The sequence below is a fragment of the Hylobates moloch genome, unplaced genomic scaffold (genome assembly GCF_009828535.3).
Source record: "Hylobates moloch isolate HMO894 unplaced genomic scaffold, HMol_V3 SCAFFOLD_3, whole genome shotgun sequence".
In the NCBI taxonomy this organism is placed as follows: Eukaryota; Metazoa; Chordata; class Mammalia; order Primates; family Hylobatidae; genus Hylobates; species Hylobates moloch.
Genome location: NW_026652278.1, coordinates 28,573,756 through 28,598,898, shown reverse-complemented (window position 1 = coordinate 28,598,898; position 25,143 = coordinate 28,573,756). Strand labels below are relative to the sequence as shown.

The 25,143-nt window shown below is 39.9% G+C and overlaps 1 protein-coding gene across 1 annotated transcript in view; it reads left to right on the top strand.

Annotated features, from left to right (window-relative positions):
* The window catches only part of SORCS3 (sortilin related VPS10 domain containing receptor 3), a 630,771-nt gene that overhangs the window by 315,833 nt on the left and 289,795 nt on the right, over positions 1-25,143 (top strand). The window contains exon 4 of the mRNA XM_032178305.2: positions 20,576-20,734. Within this exon, the coding sequence (XP_032034196.1) occupies positions 20,576-20,734 (159 nt within the window). The remainder of the gene's footprint in view (positions 1-20,575; positions 20,735-25,143) is intronic.

Below are 25,143 nucleotides of genomic sequence, written 5' to 3'. Positions count from 1 at the left end.
TCAGGAAACAACAGGTGCTGGAGAGGATGTGGAGAAATAGGAACACTTTTACACTGTTGGTGGGACTGTAAACTAGTTCAACCATTGTGGAAGTCAGTGTGGCGATTCCTCAGGGATCTAGAACTAGAAATACCATTTGACCCAGCCATCCCATTACTGGGTATATACCCAAAGGACTATAAATCATGCTGCTATAAAGACACATGCACACGTATGTTTATTGCGGCACTATTCACAATAGCAAAGAGTTGGAACCAACCCAAATGTCCAACAACGATAGACTGGATTAAGAAAATGTGGCACATATACACCATGGAATACTATGCAGCCATAAAAAATGATGAGTTCGTGTCCTTTGTAGGGACATGGATGAAACTGGAAAACATCATTCTCAGTAAACTATCGCAAGGACAAAAAACCAAACACCGCATGTTCTCACTCATAGGTGGGAATTGAACAATGAGAACTCATGGACACAGGAAGGGGAACATCACACTCCAGGGACTGTTGTGGGGTGGGGGGAGGGGGGCGGGGACAGCATTAGGAGATACACCTAATACTAAATGACGAGTTAATGGGTGCAGGAAATCAACATGGCACATGGATACATATGTAACAAACCTGCACATTGTGCACATGTACCCTAAAACCCTAAAGTATAATAAAAAAAAAAAAAAAAGAAAAGAAAATGTTATAATAAAGTGTTGGGAAAAGTAAAAAAAAAAAAAAAAAAAAAAAGAATAATTGGTGTGCTTGTTAAAAGGTAGATTCAGGACTTTGCTCTCAGAGTTAGAAATTCCTATTTAAGATGTCTAAGGTAGGATCCAGGAAAATGCAATGTTTCACAAGCACTTCAGACAGTGCTGATGTCATTTTCCAAGGTGCCACCATTGGCTAACAATTATACCATTGGTACCTATGAGATTTTAGAAAGGGGACTGCATTTGTTACATGTCCTCCACTGTGTGTTGGGATAGTTGAGAAAGATGATCTTAGATTTCCCTTTCTGCTCTGTAATAGTTTTCCCAGAGTTGGTTAACTATTATTGCATTTAGACATATCTATTAACATCTACAATGTACCAGACATTGTGCTGGATGCCAGAGATAAGAAAGATAAATCAGGCAAATTACTGTTCTCAGAGATATCATAGTCTGATGCGGTCACAGACATACAGAGCAATAAATGGCACAAAAGCATATTAGCTGTTAAAATAGCAACCTAACACAGGACCCAGTGGGGACTCAGCATTGGAAATAGTGACATGGAGTAAATTCCCAGTGTGTGCTGATAGCTGTCTGTATTGGGCAAGGCCAGGAAAACTGGGGGACTCTTGGTCACATGGGAAGTTCAAGGTTGTCCTAAAAAGTTTCAGTTGAATGGAGGAGGCAGATATGTATATATATATTTGACCAACTGACTTTCCTTCAACTGATAGGGCGTTTGGTTACAAATAAGTAAAATTTTTAAGAAAATTTATGCGTCCAAGAGGGAATCTCAAAAGGGACACTGGAGATCTGTGTAATTTCTAGGAAGAAAATGGTGGTCCTATTATTAAAAGCTTAGAAAAGATATTGTTCACTCCGTTGCCTGGAGTTTTGAAGGCTCTCTGTTCCATTTTTCATTATCCAATAATAAATATCATAGTGAAAGTCACCTTTAGCACTTAAATATTGCCGGGATTTTATGGGATTGAACTGAAGGGTATTAAAAAGCCGGATGGGTGAGATACTTTTATAACACATGCTTCATAAAGCTGTGTATAGTAAGTGCCTGTATACCATCTTTTTAAATGAGAGCATTCGGGCATAGCATTTGAGCATGAGGGGGCCTCTGCTTGTTAATTAAACTTGTGGATAATATTAATTTTTAAGAAATAGGAAGAAGCAGCTTGTGGCAAGTAGAATAGGATTTTTTTTTTTTTTTTTTTTTGAGACAGAGTCTCACTGTCGCCCAGGCTGGAGTGCAGTGGCGCGATCTCGGCTCACTGCAGGCTCCGCCCCCTGGGGTTCACACCATTCTCCTGCCTCAGCCTCCCGCGTAGCTGGGACTACAGGCGCCTGCCACCTTGCCCGGCCAATTTTTTGTATTTTTAGTAGAGACAGGGTTTCACTGTGTTAGCCAGGATGGTCTCGATCTCCTGACCTCGTGATCCGCCCAGCTCGGCCTCCCAAAGTGCTGGGATTACAGGCGTGAGCCACCGCACCCGGCCAATAGGATTTGTTTCTGAGAAGAGTAGTCCACTTGGAACTGTCATGTACATCAGCAGGACCTAGCTTGAGCTGGAACTGGGCATCGCGGAAAGGAAGCAGACCTGCAACAAGTTTCACTAGCCAGTAGCTGGCTGTGGGGTCAGTGTAGCTGTTCACCTGGTGGTGGTGGTCTGTGCTACCTGTTTAGATTGACTGTTATTATTATTTTCCATTAAGCAGAGGGATTTCATTAGGAGACTTAACAAGCTAAGTGGGAGTTAGTTTTGTACTTACTGCTATTTTTTACTTAACGTAATCATCCTAGTTTTTCTGGGTAGGTGAGATAGGCTGAAACCAATGAGTCCCGGATCCAGTTCTTTTATTTATATAGATTTTTTAAAAGTGAAATTCACATAACATAAAATTAACTGTTTTTAAAGTGAACAATTTAGTGGCACTTAGTACATACGTGATGTGGTGTAATCACTACTATTGAGTTCCAGAGCATTTTATCACCCCCAAAAGAAGCCCTGTGACCATTAAGTAGTCACTCCCCATTCCCCCATATCCCTAGTCTCTGGCAATCACTTGTCGGCATTTTCTCCCTGCAGATTTCCCTATTCTGGATATTTCATATAAATGGAGACATACAATATGTGACCTTTTGTTTCTGCTGCTTCTTACCTGCCATAGTGTTTTTGAAGTTTTTTCATATTGTAGCATGTATCGCTACTTCCTTTCTTTATATGGCTGAAAATATTAATTGTTTACCAAAATCAGTTTATCCATTCATTCATTAATGAACATTTAGATTGTTTCCACATGTTTTGGCCACATTTTGTGAATAGAGCTGCTATGAACAGGCATGCACGTGTATTTGTTTATCTGTTTTTCATTCCTTTGGGTATATACTTAGGAGTTAAATTTGTATTATTTGTACAAAATATTCCCTGCTACTGGGTTTCTCCCTTTGGGAGGATTAGATACCTCACCCTCAATGAGAACAGGCTTGGCTCCATAACTTACTTTGGCCCATGAATGCAGTGAGAGTGGAGATGAGTACTGCTGAATGGAATAAGAAGCATCTCAAGATTCTGCCTTCACTCCTTTCCTTCATCCAAGACTCCTGCAGGGATGACCTGGGGGCTTCTTCTGGCTGGGTTCATAAATGCAGGCACCATGGAGCAGAGCAGTTGATCTTTTGAGCCCTCCTGAAAGACAATAAATTGGGCTCTGAGAAGGATAAAAAGATGAGAAAAAGTTCTTCTTGCCACAAAAGAGCTGACAGTTTTACTGTAACTTAAGCAGGTAATTTTAAGGTCTACAAAGTACTACAGAGGGCTGAGGAAGAATCCACAGAGCTTTCTTAGAGGTGGTGGCATTTGGATATGGCCTTGAGGGAGTGATAGGACTTACAGGTATGGAGTGTAAAAAAGAGCCTTCCGGGACAAAGAATAACTGCAGCAATGACATCACGATGGTAAAGTGGGATATTTGGGGAACTGTGATTTAGGTGATTCCTTTCAGGAATATAAGCACTCTGGGGACATGGGGCTGGAACATTCTATTGGAACCAGTGAGTGAACTATGTGACTTCCAGGCTAAAGAGTTGGCTGTCTATAATCTGACATTGCAAATGACAAGTTTGTCTCAGTAATGGATTACTGTCCCACTCTTCCTTTCTTGTTCTTCAGGATGTCACATCCTTCTGCAAACGTGTTTATCAGCCTTTACATTGTTGTTTTTACTTCATACATCTCAGCTGTGCAACCCGAGGGCCTCTTGTCCTTACACAAACTGATTCTCTATGTTTGCCCTCATCTCAGTTGAAAATAACTGTTCGGAAACACCATGGGACATGGAAGGGAAAGAAAGCCCCAACATTCGTGAACGTATTATGTGACAAGAGTTTTCCAAATGTTATTTCTCCTTCTCATCATCTCCTCTCAACCCACCATGGTGGTGGTGGTGGAAGTGATTTTTTTTTTTTTTTAATTTTACAGTTGAGTAGAACTGAAGCCTTGAAGTCAAGGAGTTAATAGATGATGGAGGTGGGGTTTGACCGTGTCTTTCTCATCTGTGTGTTCCCTGTTTACGTAGAATCTAGCCCATAGTTACAGCCTCAATAAATGAATGTGAGGGAATGATTGACCACATAACTGAATGACCAAATGAAAAAGCAAGGTCTGTTTGATTCTAAACCCGAAGGTGATGAGATTCCATTAAGACCACTGACTTATTCTGTGTAATTTTGTTACCCCCACAGACACCAAAATGAATACCCTGGAGTTATAGTGAGTGTGGCTGGGATCCGATGACATGGCTGTGGTTGAAGAGTGTAGGGTGCCCTGAGCGGTTCCTAGATAATTTGGCTCTGCTAAGAGAATATTCTCACTTATCTCTTGTCCATCTTCTCTGGACAGAATGCTGGGTGCATGGACATTCATTGGGTGATCCTTCTCAGGTACATCATTCAGGACATTTTCTGGCCCTTTACTTTGGGATTAGAGCATTTCTAAAACCCTAGCTCAAAATGGGCTGAGTGCTGGAAGTGAAGAAAGCAAGGTGAAATGTAATTTCCTCTTTAATATAGACTGTCATTTAATCTAATATTATAGAAAATGATTCGCTCTTAAAAACCTATAAATTACACTTGACAACTCTCTGGTGTTCCTCTGCTTTCCCTTTCGGCAATTATACATGGCAACAGTGGGCTGTGGCAGAAAGGGGCGTTCTGATTGCGGTTTGTTTATTGGCTCTTAATGAGAAGCGATTAATCTAAATCACCATAGGGGTGGATCCTTTGTGGAGCTTTGAAATCAGAAGTGGCAGTTGGACCTTTTGACAAATGTGCTGTTCTGTCCTTAACAACAACAAAAAGTTTGCGAGGATTTGTGTGGTATTGTTTTCTTTCTTTCTGCAATAAGGAAAGAAAACACACACACACACGCGCGCGCGCACACACACACACACACACACACACACACACACACCCTCTCTCTCTCTCTCTCTCTCAGACCAGTCACTGGGACAAAATACAAAACCATCACATTTGGGCTTCTCCATTTCTTACCTCTTCAGTCCTTCCTCTCCTACCTCTTCCCACCCTCTCTGGCTGAGGCAGCTGGGGCTCCTCATTATGTAGTTATCTGGAAGACCCTTTTCTCTGTTTATTACTGTTATTGTGTTTTTCTCTTCCCTGCCTGTCTGGGGACCACCTGGCACGGGATGATGGATCATTACAGAGACTACCTGCCTGGCAAAATTGCTACCTTGGTCCCCTCCTCTTCTGTTTCACATTGAGAAAGGAAGCAAAAGCAAACAACCAAAACACCCTAAAAAACCCAAATGCCTATGATCACAAGCTCTTTTGTTTTGGGATAATGGGGTCAAATTTGCAGCCGAAGGGATGACCCCATAAAAGTAGGATGATAGTGGGTAGGGCAGGATGAGAGAACACCCATGGAGAAGACCTATTAGGTTAAAAAAAGAAAAAAATCTCATTTTTCCTTCTGCTTTCTATTTGGTTCTTTTCTGCCTTTGTTTGCACTAATTCTTTGTCATTACCTTGCTGTGCCCTCTGTCTCCTTTGCTATGTCACCAGTACAGAGTACAGCAAGAAGGATAAAACACTCAACTTGGGAGGGAAAATTCTGAATTTGAATCTGTCTTAATACTTAGTAATCAATTGTCACTGAGTAGCCAATTGTCAATAAGTAGCCACTTGTCACTGAGTAGCATGTCACTGAGCCCTGGCATTACTTTTCCTGTAGAATGGGTGTGATAGGCAGAATAACCACCTCCCCAAAATGCCCCACCCCCCCCAGAATTTGTAAATATGTTCAGTTATATGGCAAGAGGGAATTAAAGTTCTAGATTGAATTAAGATTGCTAATCAGCTGATCTTAAAATAAGGAGAGTACCCTGGATTATCAGGTGGGCTATTGTAATCTAGAGAATGGGAAAGAGGGAGGAAGAAGAACCAGAGTGATGTGCTATGACAAAGGCTGGACTAGCTGCTCTGGCTTTGAAGATGGAAGGGGCCAGGAGCCAAGGAAAGTTAGCAGCCTTTGGAAGCTGCAAAAGGCAAAGAAAACAGATTCTCCCAATATTAGTCTGTTTTCACACGGCTATAAAAAACTACCAGTAATTTATAAAGCAAAAATGTTTAACTGACTCACAGTTCCACATGGCTGAGGAGGCTTCTGGAAACTTACAATGATGGTGGAAGGTGAAGGGGAAGAAAGACACATCTTACATGGTGGCAGGAGAGAGAGAGAGGGAGGAAGTGCCACACTTTTAAAACCATCAGATCTTGTGAGAACGAAGAACAGCATGGGAGAAACTGCCTCCATGATCCAATCACCTCCCACCAGGTTCCTCCATGGACATGTGGGGATTACAATTTGAGGTAAGATTTGGATGGGGCACGGAGACAAACCATATCTCTCCCCTAGAGCCTCCAGAAAGGAAAACAGCCCTGTAGACACCTGGATTTTAGCCAGTGAGACTCATTTTGGGCTTCTGACTTGCAGATAGGTAAGATAATAAAGTTATATTGTTTAAGTCACCACATCTGGGATGATTTGTAAGAGCAGCAACAGGAAATTAATAGAGAGGATACTATGGAACTGAATGCTATTCACCCCTACACATACCAAATTCATAAGAATTGTAGGATTCATATGAAATTTTAACCACCCCCAGTGTGAGGGTATTTGGATGTTGGGCATTCAGGAGGTGGTTATGTCATGGGAAGAGCCCTCATGAATGGGATTAGTATCCTTATAAAAGGGACCTCAGAGAACTCTCTCTCCTCATTACATCACATGAGGACACAGTGAGAAAGCACTAATTATGAACAAGGAAGCAGGCTTTCATCAGATGCTGAATCTGCCAGTGCCTTGATCTTGGACTTCCCAGCCTCCAGAGCTGTGAGAAAGAAGTGTTGGGTATGCGTAAACCACCCAGGGTATGATATTCTTTTATAGGAGCCCCAGTGGACTAAAACAGGGGTAACAATACCTGCTTTGCATTCCTTGCAGGGTAGAGTGAGGATCAAGGAGACAAGAGCTGTGGAAGAACTTGGCAAGCTGTAAAATGCAATGCGATCCAAAGACTTTGTTAGGAATTAACTCTGACTGTTGGTGAAGGCATGCAGCACAGGTGTCTTGAGCTGGGGGTAAAAGCACAGACCAACCAAGTGCTTTGAAAATCTGCCAACTCCTTGCACAGCCTCACTGCTTATTGTTTCCATTTTTTTCTGGAAGCTAAATGTCTCTCCTCTGGGAGAATGGGATCAGTCCCCCTTGTTCTTTCCTCAGGACAGTTCCTGTGTGGGTGAACGGACTCTAAGGCACCACTGGTTATTACAGCCTGGTCTCTTATGTGGTCCATTGTCTCAAAGGGTTGTTGCAGCAGCAAGTTGCCTTTGTTCTGTGTTGATCACATCTAGCATTTAGATGTTTGGGGCCCTCCCCGCCCTGCCCCAGCCCCTCACACGTGTAGGCAGTCACTGGAGATGGGCAGTTGAGTTCTAAGGAATGCTCATGTGATACGATACTTACTGAGCAATGCAGTGTTCCCAGATGTCCTGACGTTACCAATAATGATGAAGCTCTGGGCTGCATAGGCTCTTTCAACTAGACCAGGATATAGGATATTTCTAAGTATATTTACTCCCAAGATTGTTTTTCTCACGGTAACTTAAAGCTTATCTTCCTTCTCCTAAATATAGTAATCCTCCCCAGATATCTAGGTTTACATTCCTGTTTTAGTTCATTATCTGTTGCTTGTAACAGAATATATGAAACTGGGTTATTTATAAGAAACAGGATTTATTTCTCATAGTTCTGGAAGCTGGGAAGTCCAAGGTCAAGGGGGTACATCTGGTGAGTGTCTTCCTGCTGGCGGAGACCCTAAGCAGAGTCTCGAAGTGACACAGGATATCACATGGCAAGGGGTCTGAGCACGCCAATGTGCTATGCTCAGATCCCTCTTCCTCTTCTTATAAAGATGCCAGTTCTACGTCCATAATAATCCATTAATCCATTAACCATTTAATCCATGAATCCATGAGTGGATTTGATACATTAGTAAGGACAGAAAACCCTTATGATCCAATCACCTCTTAAAGGCTTCACCTCTCAAAACTGCCACGTAGGGGATTAAGTTTCAACATGAGTTTTGGAGGGGACAAATATCTAAACCATAGCAATCCCTGAAAATATCCTAAGTTTGAGGCTTCCTATAGGAAGAATTTAAGGTCCACTGGAAAAAATAGGTTAGCAGGTGAACATATGAAAGCACCCCCTTTTTTATGTTCACTGGAAGAAATACTAAAGATAATACAATAAATAATAAGTAGTAGTGACAATCTGCAATTCTTAAATTAGCCATAATGGATGCTGTGCAATTAATTTCCATTTACCATCTCTTGTGCACTTGAATTTTTTCAGGCTTTTCCTCCTATGCAGCTTCAACAAGATGCTTATAAATTAGGTTTGTTTTGTGGTAGATAATAGGCATGCTGGTGGGCATTTTTTGCTTTATCTTTTCATATAGTCATTGCCTTCGTGATTTTAGGCTTTGGAACAGTGATTCTTAATTCTGGGGTCCCACTGTGGTCTCAGATGTGCACAGTAGCAACTTGGAGGCTTGAAGCAACAAACGCCTTGGATGATCTTGATTTAACTTATTAGATATTTCTGAAAACCAAATACACCTGGTTATGTATCTATGCCTGTGACAACATTGTGCCAATTCACATGTCTTCATTTAACCTATTTAACCTGCGCCTTAGTCCGTCTGATCTTAGAAATACATGTCTGGGTTTACATCTTGCTTTAGTGCTCCTAATGTGGAGAAAAAATAACAAAGAAAAGCCCCAAATCAAAACATCAAAAATAAGCAAAATGACTTCAAGACCAATCCTGTATCCTGCATTTTTCTGAATTATGAAACTTCTTTATACTTCTCTCCTGGCGTTAGATTTGCTTTTTAAAATTATTGGAAATAAATATCTGGTTGAAAAATAATGTGGCCACCAATTTGTTAAATTTGTCTATATCCAACTTCTACAGAAGAATAATATGAAGTAGCAGAGGAATACTGACCTGAGCGCCAATTACGGCATATGCAACTGGTAATACCTTGGCTGGCAGAGGGACAGTGCCTCAGGTAAAGGTTTTGCTGACTGCCCTTATTGAGATGAAGCTAGCTTCTCTGTCTAGTAGGGCACTGATGAGCCCCAAATACAATGCCCTGAATATTTGGTCAAGGAAACTGGGAAACCTTTGAGTGACCTTCACTCAATCATGCATTACATGATTTATTGAGCATGTGCTTCACACAGTGCAGCAAAGAAGACTTGAGAATGTTGTTTAACCAAAACTCCCTGGAACATAATATCAAGGTGGCAAAGTGAGGTAGATACAAGTAAAACATAAAATAACCAATATTTTAAAATATATTAATATATTTATAAATTTCAAATATATTTAAACATAAAACCGCAGTTCAATGTGATTATGAATTTGCTGATAGAGTTCTTGGAAGACAGATCATTCAGCTGGAGCACTCAGGAGGCTTCATGGAAGGGACTGAGTTAAAATGGGACTTGAAGGAAGGCAGGGAGGATGCTGGGCTTTCTAGGTAGGGGAGTAGCATGGGCAAAGATAGGAATGTTGCAGTAAGCACAATGATTTGAAAAAACTCTGAGGCACAGCTTGGCTTGAGCAAGTGGTTATGTTGAAGAGGTCAAGCCTGAAAATAGCATGGGAGCCCACTAAATGCCTGAGATGCTGGGTATGTTTTTAAAGACATGTAGAGAGTATTGGTGTTTCTTGTGGAGGGGAGATTCCATGATCAGAGCTGGGTTGCGGGAAATCCATTCGGTGTATGGTGCGTGGGATAGTTTGGGGCAGGAGATTCTTACTCTAGAGGGGAGGTCAGTAACACCACTCCCTGAGTTGGGAGATGCTGTTTTTCCTGTCCACACTGTCTTCTTCACTACCCCACCCTCATGACACACGGATCCTGCACCATGAGTTGTGCTCACCATGTGGATAGATAGTTACTAGCTTTTCAAATTTTCCAAGAGCAGGCAATGCGTAGCATGTTTTATCAAGAAGGTATATGCATGTGTATATGTGTGTGTGTAGACAGATAATGTTTTATGATTGTAAAGGAAATGTGTGCTCACTGCAGAAAATTTGGGGAAAATAGAAAAGTATAGAGAAGAAAATAAAAAATACTCATAATCTTGCCACTCAGGAATAACCACTGTTAACTTGTGAATGTTTGTTTCAAGTCATCTACTATGGATAAGTACAGACAAGAAATATAAGCAATGTTTAACAAAATTGAGATGATGCTTCATGTGTGTCCAGCCTACATTTTATGCACTGTTTAAATATATGGTTGTTTTTCATATGTCATAAAAGTATTTGAATTCATTTTAATGGCTGCATAATATTCCATTGAATGGCTTTAGCTCACTTTAGTCATTGTCCTATCAAATATAGTCGTTATTTCTAATTTTGTATTATTATAAAAACATTGCATTGAACCTACAGGTGCATAAACCTTTTATTGGGTTTCTGATGGTTTCCTTAGATAGTTTCCTAGGAGAGAATTTACAGGGTTAAAGTTATGAATATTTATGAGAGTCTTGTTCCATATTGCCACATTGGTTTTCAGAGTGGTCATGGCAATTTATGCTTGCATCAACACTGACAGTCTGACTAGCTCATTCCACTGGCTTTGCCATGTTCACCAATACCCTCCCTCTTGCTACATTCAGTAGCCAATTCTCGGTACTCTTTATACCTGACCATCAATTGCATTTGACAGAGCTGGACACTCTTCCCTAATATACTTTCTTTGCTTGATTTTAAGAGTATCTCACTCTCTGAGTTTTCCTTCTCCCTCTCAGGCTCCTTTCCTGGTCTGTCCCTATCTTTTTGACCCTAAACATACTATAGAACTCAGTTCTCCAGACTCTCTTTTATCTGTATTTGCTGTCATGGTTATCTCCGGATTCATGTCTTGGTAAGTGTTATTCAGACTCTGATGTCTCCTAGATTCTTATCTGCAGTCCAGCCTTCTCCCCGAGTATAAACCTTGTACATCCCTCTTCTACTTAACATCTCTGTTTGGATGTGTATTAAGCATTTCAAAACCCAATTCTTTATTTTTAAAGCCCTGAACCTGTTTTTCTATCTCATAAATGCGAATTCCACTTTCCCAGTTGTTCAGGCCCCAAATCTATCAGATAATTTGAGTTAGTTCCAATTAGTAATTATTAGAAACATTGAGACAAATGTGCAGTTTAAAAATCTTTTAAGGGGTCACCTCACTTTCTCTGACACTCTACATCTAATCTGTAAGCAGACCTTTTTAACCTTTCTTCCAAAAATACACCCAGAAACTGACCATCTCTCAGCACCTCAGTGCTCCAGCTTGGTGCAGGCCATTCATCTGTCCCTTCTGGTCATTACAGAACCTCTCCCTGGTCTCTTTGATTTTTTTCACCACATCCTCCAATGCTCTATTTGACATGGTAGCCAGAGTGAGAGGATTAAAAAACAAGCCCTAGCCTATCACAGCCCTGCTCATTGTATGTGTATCATATACTTTCTACGTCACTTGCGATAAAGCCGGAGTCCTTATATCAACGCCTGGGTCTGCGTTTCCTTGCTGACCTCATTTCCAACACTCTACCTTGTTCATTCTGTTCCAGCCTACTGGGCTCCTACATCCTTTTGCAAATGCTACCTTCCCAATGAGGCCTTTCCTGACCACATGATTTAAAATTACACAGCCTCTCTTTCAGCACCTCCCCTTACCTTTTCTGCTTTCTTTCACTCCAAAGGCCTTATCACCCTCTGATATGCCACATGTTTTACTTATTTGTCTGTCTGTTGTTTATTCTTCCTTCAACAGAATGTAAGCTCTATGAGGGAAAGTATTTTCATTCTGGTTTGATTACTGCTCTGATCTAGGTCCTTAGAATAGATCCTGGCATGGAGTAAAGCCTCAGTCAATAGGTTGGATGAATAAATGGTGTGTATGTGTTTGTTTGATTAAAGTGTTCATTAGCCTGTTACTTTATCTCTAGTCTTGTGTCTTATTTTTATATTTATTTTTTACTTTAAAAAATTGTAGGGATATACAAATAATATGCAATTTGCCATCTTCCCCATTTTTAAGTGTACAGTTTAGTAGTGTTAGGTACGCATTGTTTTACAACCAATCTGCCAATTTCTTTTCATCTTGCAAAACTAAAACTCTATACCAACTAAACAATAACTACTAATTTCTCCCTCCCCCTAGCCTTAGTATGTACCATTCTACTTTTTGTCATTATGATTTTGACTACCTTAGGTACCCCATGTAAGTGCAATCATATGGTATTTTTTTATGACTGGCATATTTCACTTTGCATAATGTCTTCAGGGTTCATCCATGTAGCATGTGTCAGAATTTCCTTCCTTCCTAAGGGTGAATAATATTCCATTGTAGTATATACCATATTTTGTTTATCCATTCATTCATTGATAGACACTTGGGTTGCTTTCACCTTTTGGCTATTGTAAATAATGCTGCTATGAGCACTGGGTGAACATATCTCTCTTTGAGACCTTGCTTTCAATTGCAAGAGGCTTGTTTCATGTTGCCACATTGCATTTTAGAGTAGTCACACCAATTTATACTTGCATCAACACTGACTGTCTGCCTACTTCACTCCACTGTCTTGGCCATGGTCACCAATACCCTCCACATGCTACATTCAATGGTCAGTTCTTGGTACTCATCTTTCTTGACCATCAATTGCAATTGACACAGCTGGACACTTTCACTTTTGGGTATTACCCAGACGTGGAATAGCTGGATCATATGATAATTCTATTTTTAATTATTTGATGAACCACCATACTGTTTTCTATAGTGGCTGCACCATTTTTTGTTCCCACCAACAGTTCACAAGGGTTCCAACTTTTCACATCCCTGCCAACACTTGTTATTTTCTGATTTTTTATTTTTTATTTTTAAACAGTAGCCATGAGTGTGAGGTTGTATCTCACTGTGGTTTCGATTTGCATTTCTTTAATGATTAGTGATTTTGAACATCTTTTTATTTGCTCACTGTTCATTTGTATAGCTTTGGAGAAATGTCTATTCAAGTCCTTTGCCCATTTTTAAAATAGGATTGTTTTCTTGTTATTTTTGTACTTTAATTTTTTTTCTTGAATAGCCTCAATGACTGCAGTTTTGTTGGTGTGCTTACGTTAAATCCTTAGGAACAAGCATAAATAAGCTTAATATAATGGATTAGGGTGGAAAGATAGGGAGTCTAATCTTGGCAAAGAGAATGGCATGTATTGTGGCTATAGGTGAGACAGGATGTGTATAAGTATACATGCATATTGGTGTTCCATGACATTTATATGTAGTTTACATGTTTTACATGTAATAATCCCAACCACAGCATCATTGACATTTTGTGTTGGATAATTCTTTGTTGTGAGTCGCTGTCCTGTGCTTTGTCACATGTTTTACAGCATCCCTTGCCTCTGCCCACTAGATACCGGAACTCTCTCCCCTGCCCCCAGCTGTGATAATTAACATATCTCCATGCATTGCAGAATGTCCCCTTGGCATGACCCCTTCTTTCCCTCAGTTGAGAACCATTGTTCGAAGAATGAATGCTGGTATATTGTGAGTAAAAGCCATATCTACAATAGGCTCTGTTTGTATGGAAGTCAATATTCAACAACTTATCAATTATATCAGTGGGTTTAGGGGATAGCTATGCTGTCATTGTTTTATACTCTAAGAGCTCATATTGATATTATTGTTATTTCCTATTGAACACTAACTTTGCTAAAAGTCTACCATTAGGACTCAATTATACGGTAAATTATAGCCTTTCTTTTTTTATATTTAGAGAAAAGTCTATTTGCTCCTGTTCTGAGAACATGCCCAAAGCATTGAACTAGAATGTTTTCCTTGACTTTCAGGGTCTCTGGCAGAGTGAGAGACTGAGAAACGTTTAGCTTTCACTTGATTTTAATAGATTGCATAAAGGAAACAGAATAGGCAACTGAATAAAGTGACATACTCATCAATGATATTGTAAGACTCACTCAGCAGCAGGAAAGGGTGCATTGTGGAAAGATTTCTGGGGAGGATTTTGACATCTCCAATACTAATGTTGACTGGTTTAGACATAGATAAGCTGACAGGCTTTTGAGAATATAAGCTGACTAAGCATAGCCCCTGCCTGACTCCTGACTTCCCTGAGTGTCCTTTGCGATTTGCAATATACCATTAAAATTAGGACCACTATTATTCAACATTCTCAGGAATTTCCTTCAGAAAGCATTAAAAGTTTTGTTTGTTTTGTTTCAAAAGCTATTGCACCAGTTGTATGTTGGTAATCTCTAAAGCTTGTCCATCTCTAATCTTGGACACAGACAATTCATTTACAGTGAATGGCTAAATCATAGGAACTTGATTGTATGCAGTGCTCACCCTAAGGCAGTAGCATGTTTAGTTTCCTCATGGGGTATAGTCATCCAATGAAGAGATGAGAGTGTTCATTCAAAGCAGCAATTGTGTTTAGCAAATTGACAATTATCTACCAATTGGTGTTTACTTTGGCAGTATTCATGTTTGTTAATAGGGTGTGTTTTCTTAAAATATTACCAGAAATGCAAAATCCATGTAAAGTGAATGTAAAATATAAAACACTGAAATATGATGTTTTTCCCCCTGACACTTTTCTGTGTTTGAAATTATGGCAAACACACACATACAGACAACATGAGATTTACCCTCTTAACCCACTTCTACATGTATAATAGAGTGTTGACTATATGCACATTGTACAGCATATCTCTAGAATTATTTCATGTTGCGTGACTGAAATTTTATAACCATTGAACAGCAACTCCCCTGTCCCCTTTATGCCCACCTCTTGCAATTTTCTCCACAAAGTTCAGGAATGATGGGAGTCAAGAGGGAGGCAAATAATCCCCAAATCACCTCTATTTGTCTCCAATCTGCTTGGCATCACTTCTGACTTCAGTCGTGCTCTTATCCTAGGTAATTTTTTTTTTTTGGGGGTGGGGGGTATGGGGTCTGGTTCTGTTGCCCAGGCTGGAGTGTAGTGGTATGATCTCAACTGCCCGGGCTCAAGCCATCCTCCCACCTCAGCCTCCTGAGTAGCTGGGGCCATAAGTGCACGCCACCACACCAGACTAATTTTTTTTTTTTTTATAGAGTTGAGGTTTCACCAAGTTGTCTAGGCTGGTTCTGAACTCCTGAGCTCAAACAATCTGCCCACCTCAGGCTCCCAAAGTGCTGGGATTACAGGTGTGAGCCACCATACCTGGCCTTATCCTGGGTAATTTAAAGATAAAGGTTAACAATTATTTAGTACTTAATGTGCCTGGTAGTGTGCTAAGCCCCTTTAGTCATTATCTCATTTAATCCTTTCAGTAGTACTAAGAGGTAGGTATAATTACTATCTCCTTTTTTCTCTAGATGAGATAACAGACTTGGGATAATTGAGATGGAGTTTCACTCTTGTTGCCCAGGCTGGAGTGCAGTGGCGCAATCTTGGCTCACTGCAACCTCTACCTCCCAGGTTCAAGCAATTCTCCTGTCTCAGCCTCCCCAGTAGCTGGGATTACAGGCACATGCCACCACACCTGGCTAATTTTTGTATTTTTCATAGAGACAGGGTTTCATCATATTGGTCAGGCTAGTCTCGAACTCCTGACCTCAGGTGATCTACCCACCTGGTCCTCCCAAAGTGCTGGGATTACAGGCATGAGCCACCGTGCCCGGCCTTGAGTAACTTTCTGTTTACACATGAAGTATCAGTCTGAGGAGCCTGATCTAAAGTCATCTGCATTGACAGCCTATAACCTTAACAATCTGCAAAACCATATTTGAAAAACCCCTCCTCCCCTTCTAGCACACGTATACCCACTGCAGCTCTCATGTCAGGACAAACCTCTGCTTTATAAAGAATCAAAGCAGAATGATGAACAAAACAAAATTAAAATCTCTAGTGGGATCTCTGTCCTGTTCGTATTGGCAAAATCACATAAATGCAGAACTCATGATATCTAAACAGCCGTTGCCGTAAATTATACACTAGATACCTGTAATTATACATTGAAAGGTAAGCTTGTGAATGTCTCTGTTTTTGTAGAAACATGCTATCACAGCTTTAGCAAGAGTCACATGTCTCATCCATAAATTCAGTCCACAGATATATTTAATTTGGGCACAATGTTTTTTAAAAACCCAATTTTAAATATTTTGAGGGAATGACGTGCACTTTCCGATTTGACACAGTCCTCACCAGTCCTTGTCTTGCCTTGTCTGCTTCACTTGCTCACTTTACCTGCTTTGCCCTCACAGGCCTTGGGATTGGAAATCCATGTGTAACAAGAAAAATTTGAGTGGACATGGGATGATTTTCTTTATAGATTTAGTACGTGAATGTACAATACACATATTTTACCTTGAGGCTTAACTTCTGACAAAATATTTGCTTTCTGATTATATAAATAATATGGCCTCCTCCTTTTTTATTTTTGAGCACCTACAACTAACTTATATCTTCCTCTTAGATTCCTACTCTTTTAATGCTTGATGCTCCTGTGGTCGGAGATTAAGATGAGTGAAGCTGCATTTTTGGCGGGTTTCTCAGAGATGCTTTCAAAAAGGATTGTGTGTGTGTGTGTGTGTGTGTGTGTGTGTGTGTGTATACAGAGCATGGAAGGTGTGGGTTTTGAGGCAATTAGAGGAGTAATAGGCAAGTTGCTTTTCTCCTGAGCCTCAGTTTCCTTATCTGTAAAATATAACTCATGATACCTACTTCACATGATTTGTATGAGATTTTAATAAAAAACCAGGTAAAATGCCCAGCATAGGTTAGAAATCCAGAATATGTCGGTGTCTGTTTCCCTTCCTTTCATTCTTCTCAAAAAGTTGAATTGAATAGAGACACTACCAGTGATATCAAAGTATATCAAATAATTTCTGATGAGAATGTCAGAGAAAGGTAGTAATAAAAATGTACTCTCAGCAACAAAAGCTCCATAAAACTGCCACTCAATGTCAATATGCTTTATTATATATAAATTTCTGTATGTGTGTGTGCACATAAATGCAGCATCTCTGTATATGTTAGTGTATGTGTGCTCACACCTATGTGTTGCGTGTGGATTAATGCACATTTGGGTATGCAAGTGGGCTTGAGTGTGTCTCTGTGTGCATGTGTGCACAGAAAGAAACAGAGCTAGGGGAAGAAAATACATTGCACAAGATATTCAATGGTAACCCTCATTTAGTATATTGTAACTCACGGTATATAAAATAAAGTTCATTTATGATGTTGGCCTTATCTTCTAATTAAAATCATAGGCATGAAGCTTTTTTATACCTGCATAAAATAAGCAGTTTAATTTTTCTGCACCAGGGGAAAAATAATTTCATTGCCTGTTATGTAGATATGTAGACCATTGGTACATGATATGGAGCAAGTGAGGCTGGTTATGAAAGCTTTTTTTTTTTTTTTTTTTTTTCAGACAGCGTCTCAGTCTGCCACCCAGGCTGGAGTGCAGTGGCATGATCTTGGCTCACTGCAACCTCCACCTCTAGGGTTCAAGTGATTCTCATGCCTCAGCCTCCTGAGTAGTGGGGATTACAGGTGTGTACCACCACACACAGCTAATTTTTGCATTTTTTAGTAGAGACGGGGTTTCACAATGTTGGCCAAGGTGGTCTTGAACTCCTGACCTCAAGTGATTCACCCGCCTTGGCCTCCCAAAGAGCTGGGATTACAGGCATAAGCCAAAAATCCTCCTTACACATTATATTTGTCCTCTCAAACTCTGCGAGCACCACTGATGCTTCCTCAGAGGTTTTCTCAAGGGCAGTTTGAGTGCTTTGACCCATTTCCCCTACCCCTTCATAGTGCCATGGGAAGAGGAAGTTATTTGGTCTATGATTACTCTAAGAGTATTTCCCTGCATTATTCACAATGAGTGAAAAAAAGTTATTATACTGCTCCGTTTCTTAAAAGTTTGCTGATAACTACTGATGACTTATTTCAATGAAGCCAAAGCAAATATTTGAGAAAAGAAAGTAAGCTTGTCTTAGAAGCCGTAAAGGAATAAAAGAGGGAAAGGACTATGAATCTTAGCACTTAAAAGACCTAAATTTGTTTTAAATCTTATTTTATAATACTAATATATGCTCTGGGTAACATTTTAAAAATCCTGCTAGTTAACACTTTCATTTTATAAGGTATGGAAATTTGGGGGGCTATATTTTATACTCTGGGCCTTATGGTTTAGACTACATGATAGAAAATTGGTGACAACATATGCAAAGATAGGAAAAACTCTAAGAGGAAATAAATTCACTTGCTTATTTAGGAACTCAGAGAAGTTGAGTTGAGCTGGATAATAAATTCCAAAAGTGTTGTGCTGCTGATGAAGCCAAAGACATAAACAGGGGTGCAGATTTTGCTAGGGTGTTTTAAGGATTTTGGAATATAGGAAGATCCAATAAGCCATTGAATGGTTTTAAGTGAGAGAATGTCAGAATCAGATTTGTATTACAGGTTGATTGTTCTGGCCACAGTGTGAAACATGGATTGGAAGGGACAAGGCTAACATGGTAAGACTGGCTAGAGTTGTCTTACAGTAATCTGGGAGAGAGATTCACATGTTTTGGACTAAGACCATCACAATAGGTAGGGAGATAATGGATTTGGTGTTAAAAGTTAATTGAAAAGTAAAATACACTGGCCTCACAGACTTATTCTTTCAGAAGGTGAGAAAGCAGAGTCAAGGATGCATCTTGGGCTTTTTGCTAAACATGGATAGTTGGTGGAAACACTCATGGAGCTAGGGTATACTGGAGAAGCAGTAGGGCTGGAATCACATACCACTGTGGGGCATCTGGAGCTCAAGGTGCTTGTGGGGCATTTAAATAGAAACATCTTCCAGGCAGCTGAGCTTCCAAATCTGTGACTGAGACTCAGAGATTTAGGAGTTTTCCCCAGGAGATGATGATTTTCAAAAGGAAAAGGAAAAGAATCAGGAATGGAAAGTGTCACTGAGTAATAGTATATTGAGTGAAAAAGAAGAAAGTCAAAATGGAGGGTTAAGGAGTGGTCACAGTTAAAGGATAATAAGAGAAAATTGGGTATCCAAATGAAATGAAAAGGACAAATAGATGAACATGGTGTTAGGGAAGCCTCTGGAAGGGAATGCTTCAAAAAAGATGGAATTGTTATGGTATCAAAGGCTGGTATGAGTTTACATAATGGAAAAGTCTGTCTAAGTGTTTATTGGTTTAAATACTAAAAAGTTAGTCATATCTTTAGTGAGATCAGTGTAATGGTGGTACTACAGGTAGAAGCCAGATTGCACTGGCTGGAGGGGCAGTTTACTAGTAATCACAGCTATCACTGTTAAGAATATACATTATATTGGGAAGCAGAGGCAGGCAGATCACTTGAGGCCACGAGTTCGAGACCAGCCTGACCAACATGGCAAAACCCCATCTCTACTAAAAAACAACCAAAAAAGAATATACATTATGCCATATACTCAAAGCCAGTTTGGATATTATCAGAGTCAGGTTGTTATTGAGGAAACTGAGGTTAGGTAACTTTCTCAAGGTGATACAATATTAACAGAGAACTGTTAAGATTTGAACCTGGTCTCTCTGATGCCGAAGACTTTTCATTACAATATTTCTGTCCACTTGACTGGAAGAAGATAAACCTTCTGTGGGAGCAATATTTGCCCAAGGACCATTGGGGCTATATGCTTTGGAAAATATCTCTAACAAATGAATCATAAAACCACTTAATTAAATGCATAAAACAATTCAGAAAGAACAAAACAAACAATGGGATCATGGCAGCATGGCAGTGGGGGAGGGAGCTTCTCACGACTAAAGAACAATATAAGAAAAATGCTGTGATTAACGATGACATGGAGAATGGGATGGGGGAGAGAGAGAGAGAGACAGAGAGAGAGAGAGATGACTGTCCCGAGGTCAGGAGACAGAAGACCACAAAAGATGTTCCCAGCACTTAAAAGATGGACATAAAAAATGAAACCTCCTTCTATATGCAGACCTAACCTTGCCCCCTATTTTTACTTCAATTCAACAATGAGAGACTAAATCAGGAGAAAAGATAATACAAGTATTTTATACAGAGGCCCAGATGCCCGTTTATATGCTATGGTGTGCAAATACAGATGACTTATTTATGATTAAAGTTATTATATTTATTCTTTCCTACTAACTCTGTCTGTATTTGTCCCTCTGTTTTTTAGATTATGCTTCTCAGTGATCCTGAGATGGAGAGCAGCATATTGATCAGCTCAGACGAAGGGGCGACCTATCAGAAGTATCGGCTCACCTTCTATATCCAGAGCCTGCTCTTTCATCCCAAGCAAGAGGACTGGGTGCTGGCCTACAGTTTGGATCAAAAGGTGAATAAATACTATTTTCATTCACATCTTGTCATCCAGGTACCACCATGTGGAAATCCCTTGCTTGCTTAATCCAAATTTTGGAGGGAATTCAGTGACATTTCATCATTCCAACCCAAATCGTTTCATCATTGATTTTGTCTGCAGCAACTAACTTTCCTTTCTGCTCTTAAGTATCAAAATATGTAGACAGGTATATTTCACTTATTGACAATGCTATTATTTCCTTTCCTTTTTTTTGAGACGGAGTCTCACTCTGTCACCAGGCTGGAGTGCAGTGGCGTGATCTCGACTCACTGCAACCTCCGCCTCCTGGGTTCAAGCGATTCTCCTGCATCAGCCTCCTGAGTGGCTCGGATTACAGGTGCCCACCACCACACCCAGCTAATTTTTGTATTTTTAGTAGAGACAAGGTTTCACCAAGTTGGCCAGGATGGTCTCGATCTCTTGACCTCGTGATCCGCCTGCCTCGGCCTCCCAAAGTGCTGGGATTACAGGCGTGAGTCACTGTATTTCACATTTTTAAAATGACTTTCTTTATCATTTTACTCATTTGACCTTATTCAAAACAACCCTGTGAAAGAAGTAGGACATACATAATATTTTATAGTGACATAGTAAACAAAGGTACAGAAAGGCTAAGGTGCTTATTCAAACCCTCCAAGCTAGAAGCTGAGGAGCCAGGGCTTAAGTGCATGTTATCAGATTCCACATCTAGGCATATTCCATCACACTATGCCACCTTGATTTGGTGATGTTGGAATATACCATTGCTCTTAGTTGAGTTATAGAAGGGAAGCTTCAAACAAAGTCCATTTTGTTATTTTCTAAAAATACATTAAAGATCTAGTGACCCCAATAAGACCTCCTTCTTGAGCTCCAGATACGTATATTCAACTGCATACATAGCATTGTCTGTCTCTTGTATGCCTCAAAACCTCTCAACTCAATGTATTCTAGAAATGAACTGGAGATCTCTCCCCAGCATAGCTGGCTCTCTTCCAGTATTCCCTATCTCTAGCCATTTAATTGCAAAATTAGAAACCTAGGGAGTATCTTTAATATTTCCTTGTTCTAAACCCACCATCTGTGATCAATCATGGGATCTAACACCTTTTTATTCCATCCACTTCTTTCTGTTACCACTTTCAAATATCTTTTGATTCCATCCTCTTCTTTCTTTTACCACCACCACTCAAATATAAGTTTCGTTTGTCATCTGAACGATTGCTAGAGTCTCTTCCAGTATGTTAATACTACAACCTGAAAAAATATTTCCCAAATATAATGATTGTATGTCTTTGCTTAAACCCCTCTCACATTTCCTCTTTGTTCACAAACTAAAGACCACAGTCCCCAATAGATATTACCAGCCCCTGCCTGGTCTGGTCCCTCCTTCTCTCTCCTGGCTCACTGTTATCACTTCCGCTTGAATCTTTCAGTTGCTTGCCCTACCTGTCCCCCTTGCTCCCTTCCCTGTGCCTGGAATTCTCTTCTTTAATGTAAGCCTCATCATCGTCAGATCTCAGATCCAGCATCACTTCCTCAGGACACCTTCCCTAAACTCCCTGACAAAATCAAATCCCTTTTGATGTTCTTTTACATAGCACTATGTACTCCCTCATTCAGAACACTTGTCACAGATGAGATTTTGTGTTGATTTTTGGGGTCATCTGCATTCCTCACTAGATTACAAGCTCTATCTTGTAATCAGTCCTCAGTGTCTATCTGTTAGATGAATGAATTAGTGGATGAATGCTTAAATTCTGTAGCTCTCTATATTTGATCAACTTATACTTAAGAAAAGAGATTTTAGATGATTTCCTCTTTGTATTTCCTGACATCTCCAGAATCTTACTACAGTGCTTGATGCCAAACTATTATGTAATAATGTCGTGGAATCAATCAGTGAAAGGAAACAGATAATTCTGAGCATTGTCTTACATAGAGATATCCACAGAACAACCTTGGTTGAAATAGCTTCTTCACTCTGCTCTCTTAAATACTGAAACAGTTGCTCCTCAGCGTATATTTGAATATATGATTGTGAATTTGTGTGTGTGTGTGTGTGCATGCGTTCATGTGATGTCAGCACCTTTAAACAATAATTTCAACATAACCTTTCTATGTCTCGTTAACCAAGCCTCATGGTGGGTGCCAGGTGCTTAATGCAATCCCCTAAGGACACCCACATGACATTTGCAGAGGAAAAGCCACTGCAAATACATTTCTTTCATGGCATCAAGTGGATATTGTATGAAAGACTTAGCCAAATGTCAGATAGTCTGTGACTTTAGAGGCTTAGTATAGCCAGAAATTTTGAAACAGTATTGAAAAAAGTAAATTATTCAGATGTCATTAGATGGTTGGATGGTAATTTATTTATAAGAAGCTCAGACCTCCTAAAGCTTATTTTTATTTGTACAGAGGCAAGCTAGGTTAGAGGCAACAGACTTCTCATACCAAGAGGTTGATAAACCAAATGCAATATGTCTCCTGTGTATCTAAGAGTATCCTTTTCCTCCATCTCCACAGCACTGAGAACATCTGGGGCGTTGCTCATGAAGTACCCTTATGGATATAATGCATTCAAAATACTTTCAGACCTGGTGGCTGCTCTTTCACTTATTAAAAATATTTGAAAATGTGGCAGTTGGTGTTGATGGATTTTTCTAATCACACTGCACATTTCTAGATATATTATTCCTTAGGTACTCTTTCTTGTTGACATCTTTTGCGTAAAGTGGCTGAATGTTCTTCAGGCCCATAAAGTTTCTAAGCAGTGCTTGGCCATTCTTCTTTTAAATAAATGATGTGTGAAAGCAGATGATGCCCCTGGCAACACTTGCAGAGATGGCATAAAACACCTAGCCCCAGTCATCCAGGTTGCAGAAGAGGTTTTCTTTATTTTGGGGGTAATTTAGTAGTTTAGAGTCAAGGAGAGTGATGCTGTGCAGCAGCAAATGAAAATGCAAGTGTAGTTGAGATTGATATACAAATGTGTTATTTCAGACTAGAGCCTTCTCTGATGTGCATGCATGAAGGCAGCTGTTTCCTTCTAGAGAAAATGAAAAGTGCTAGTATTAAGGTAACTGCAGCATCAAAGGGAGATGTTTGTGGTGAGGAGTGAATCGATGTTTCCATTATTGTGCCTTTGATGAAATGCACTAGCAATTTCTTTAGAGTTGGTAAGGCTATCTCGTTATGTTGTATGTATTACAAAAGACCTAATGGAATGATATTTTAAAGGGACAGTATCCAATTGCTTTACTTTCCCAAATGCTACCCCAAAGCTACAGGAGACTTGCCAGTAGATCTCACTCAGTAAAGGCACTGCTGGAGAATTAAGGAAATACCTTCTGGATAAAACAAAATTGCATCTAGAAATCGAGAGATGCACATCACACTCTGCTATTGATATGTGGATGTTGGGTTGTGAGTTAACTGGGAAACATGTCTACCTGATACTGGCCAAGGCCTGGGTATGGGGAAGATCTTCTGAGTCCTCCAAAGCTGCAAAGGGGTGGGGGGCAAATGTACCTTCCATTTGACCTTGCTGGAGGGTCATACCTCTGCAATCCTGATGCACCCCAGTCTACTAAAATCCTTTCTGCTTTCGGATCAGCTTAATTTGGGCATTTGATCAATTCCTTCTATTCTGACCATCTTATGAGCTTCCCCACTCCTTCTACCTCCCATGCCAGCTCCTTCTCTGTCCTGTAGATTCTCCTGCCATCTTGCATCTTAATTTAAAAGGACTGAATAAATACAAGAGATTCATTCTTGGGTATCTTTGAAGATATTTCATAAGAATTTTTGAAGTTTAAAAAAGCAATGGAAATAATAGGTTATGGTTGACCAAATTGGAAATGACAAAAGAAAAGCTACTCCCCTCCCTCCATCTTAGAACCAAAGCTCTATAACTTCTTTTGAGGGCTGTGTCTTTGTCAGTTATTTAAGCGGTAGGATTCTCTTTTGTTTCCATCAGGCTATTTCCTCACTGATGACTGAAACAGCTTACATTGTGATGTGTTTAGATTAGCTGGAGGGCTCAATAATCTTATTAAAACTGAGACTTTTGGAAAGATTTTGAGATAGGTTTTGAAGACAGTGCAATCCTAGAAATATAGCTGCTGTTCTCATTGCTGTACAGAGCTGAATGTTTAAACATTCCTCATTTTGACAAGAGACTGCAGTTTTTAAAAAAATGGGCACATGCTCATGTATTCACAGATGCATACATCCTGGCACAGGGGGCCTTCCGTAGGAGATGGAGAGCTGAAAATAGCTTTTTTTTTTTTTCTGCGTGAGAGGTAGGATTGCAAAGCTCTCTAATACCGTTTATATTCTTGGCAAAATGAAACTTTAACAAATACAGCTGGGTTTGGAGATCAGAGATGAACTCAATG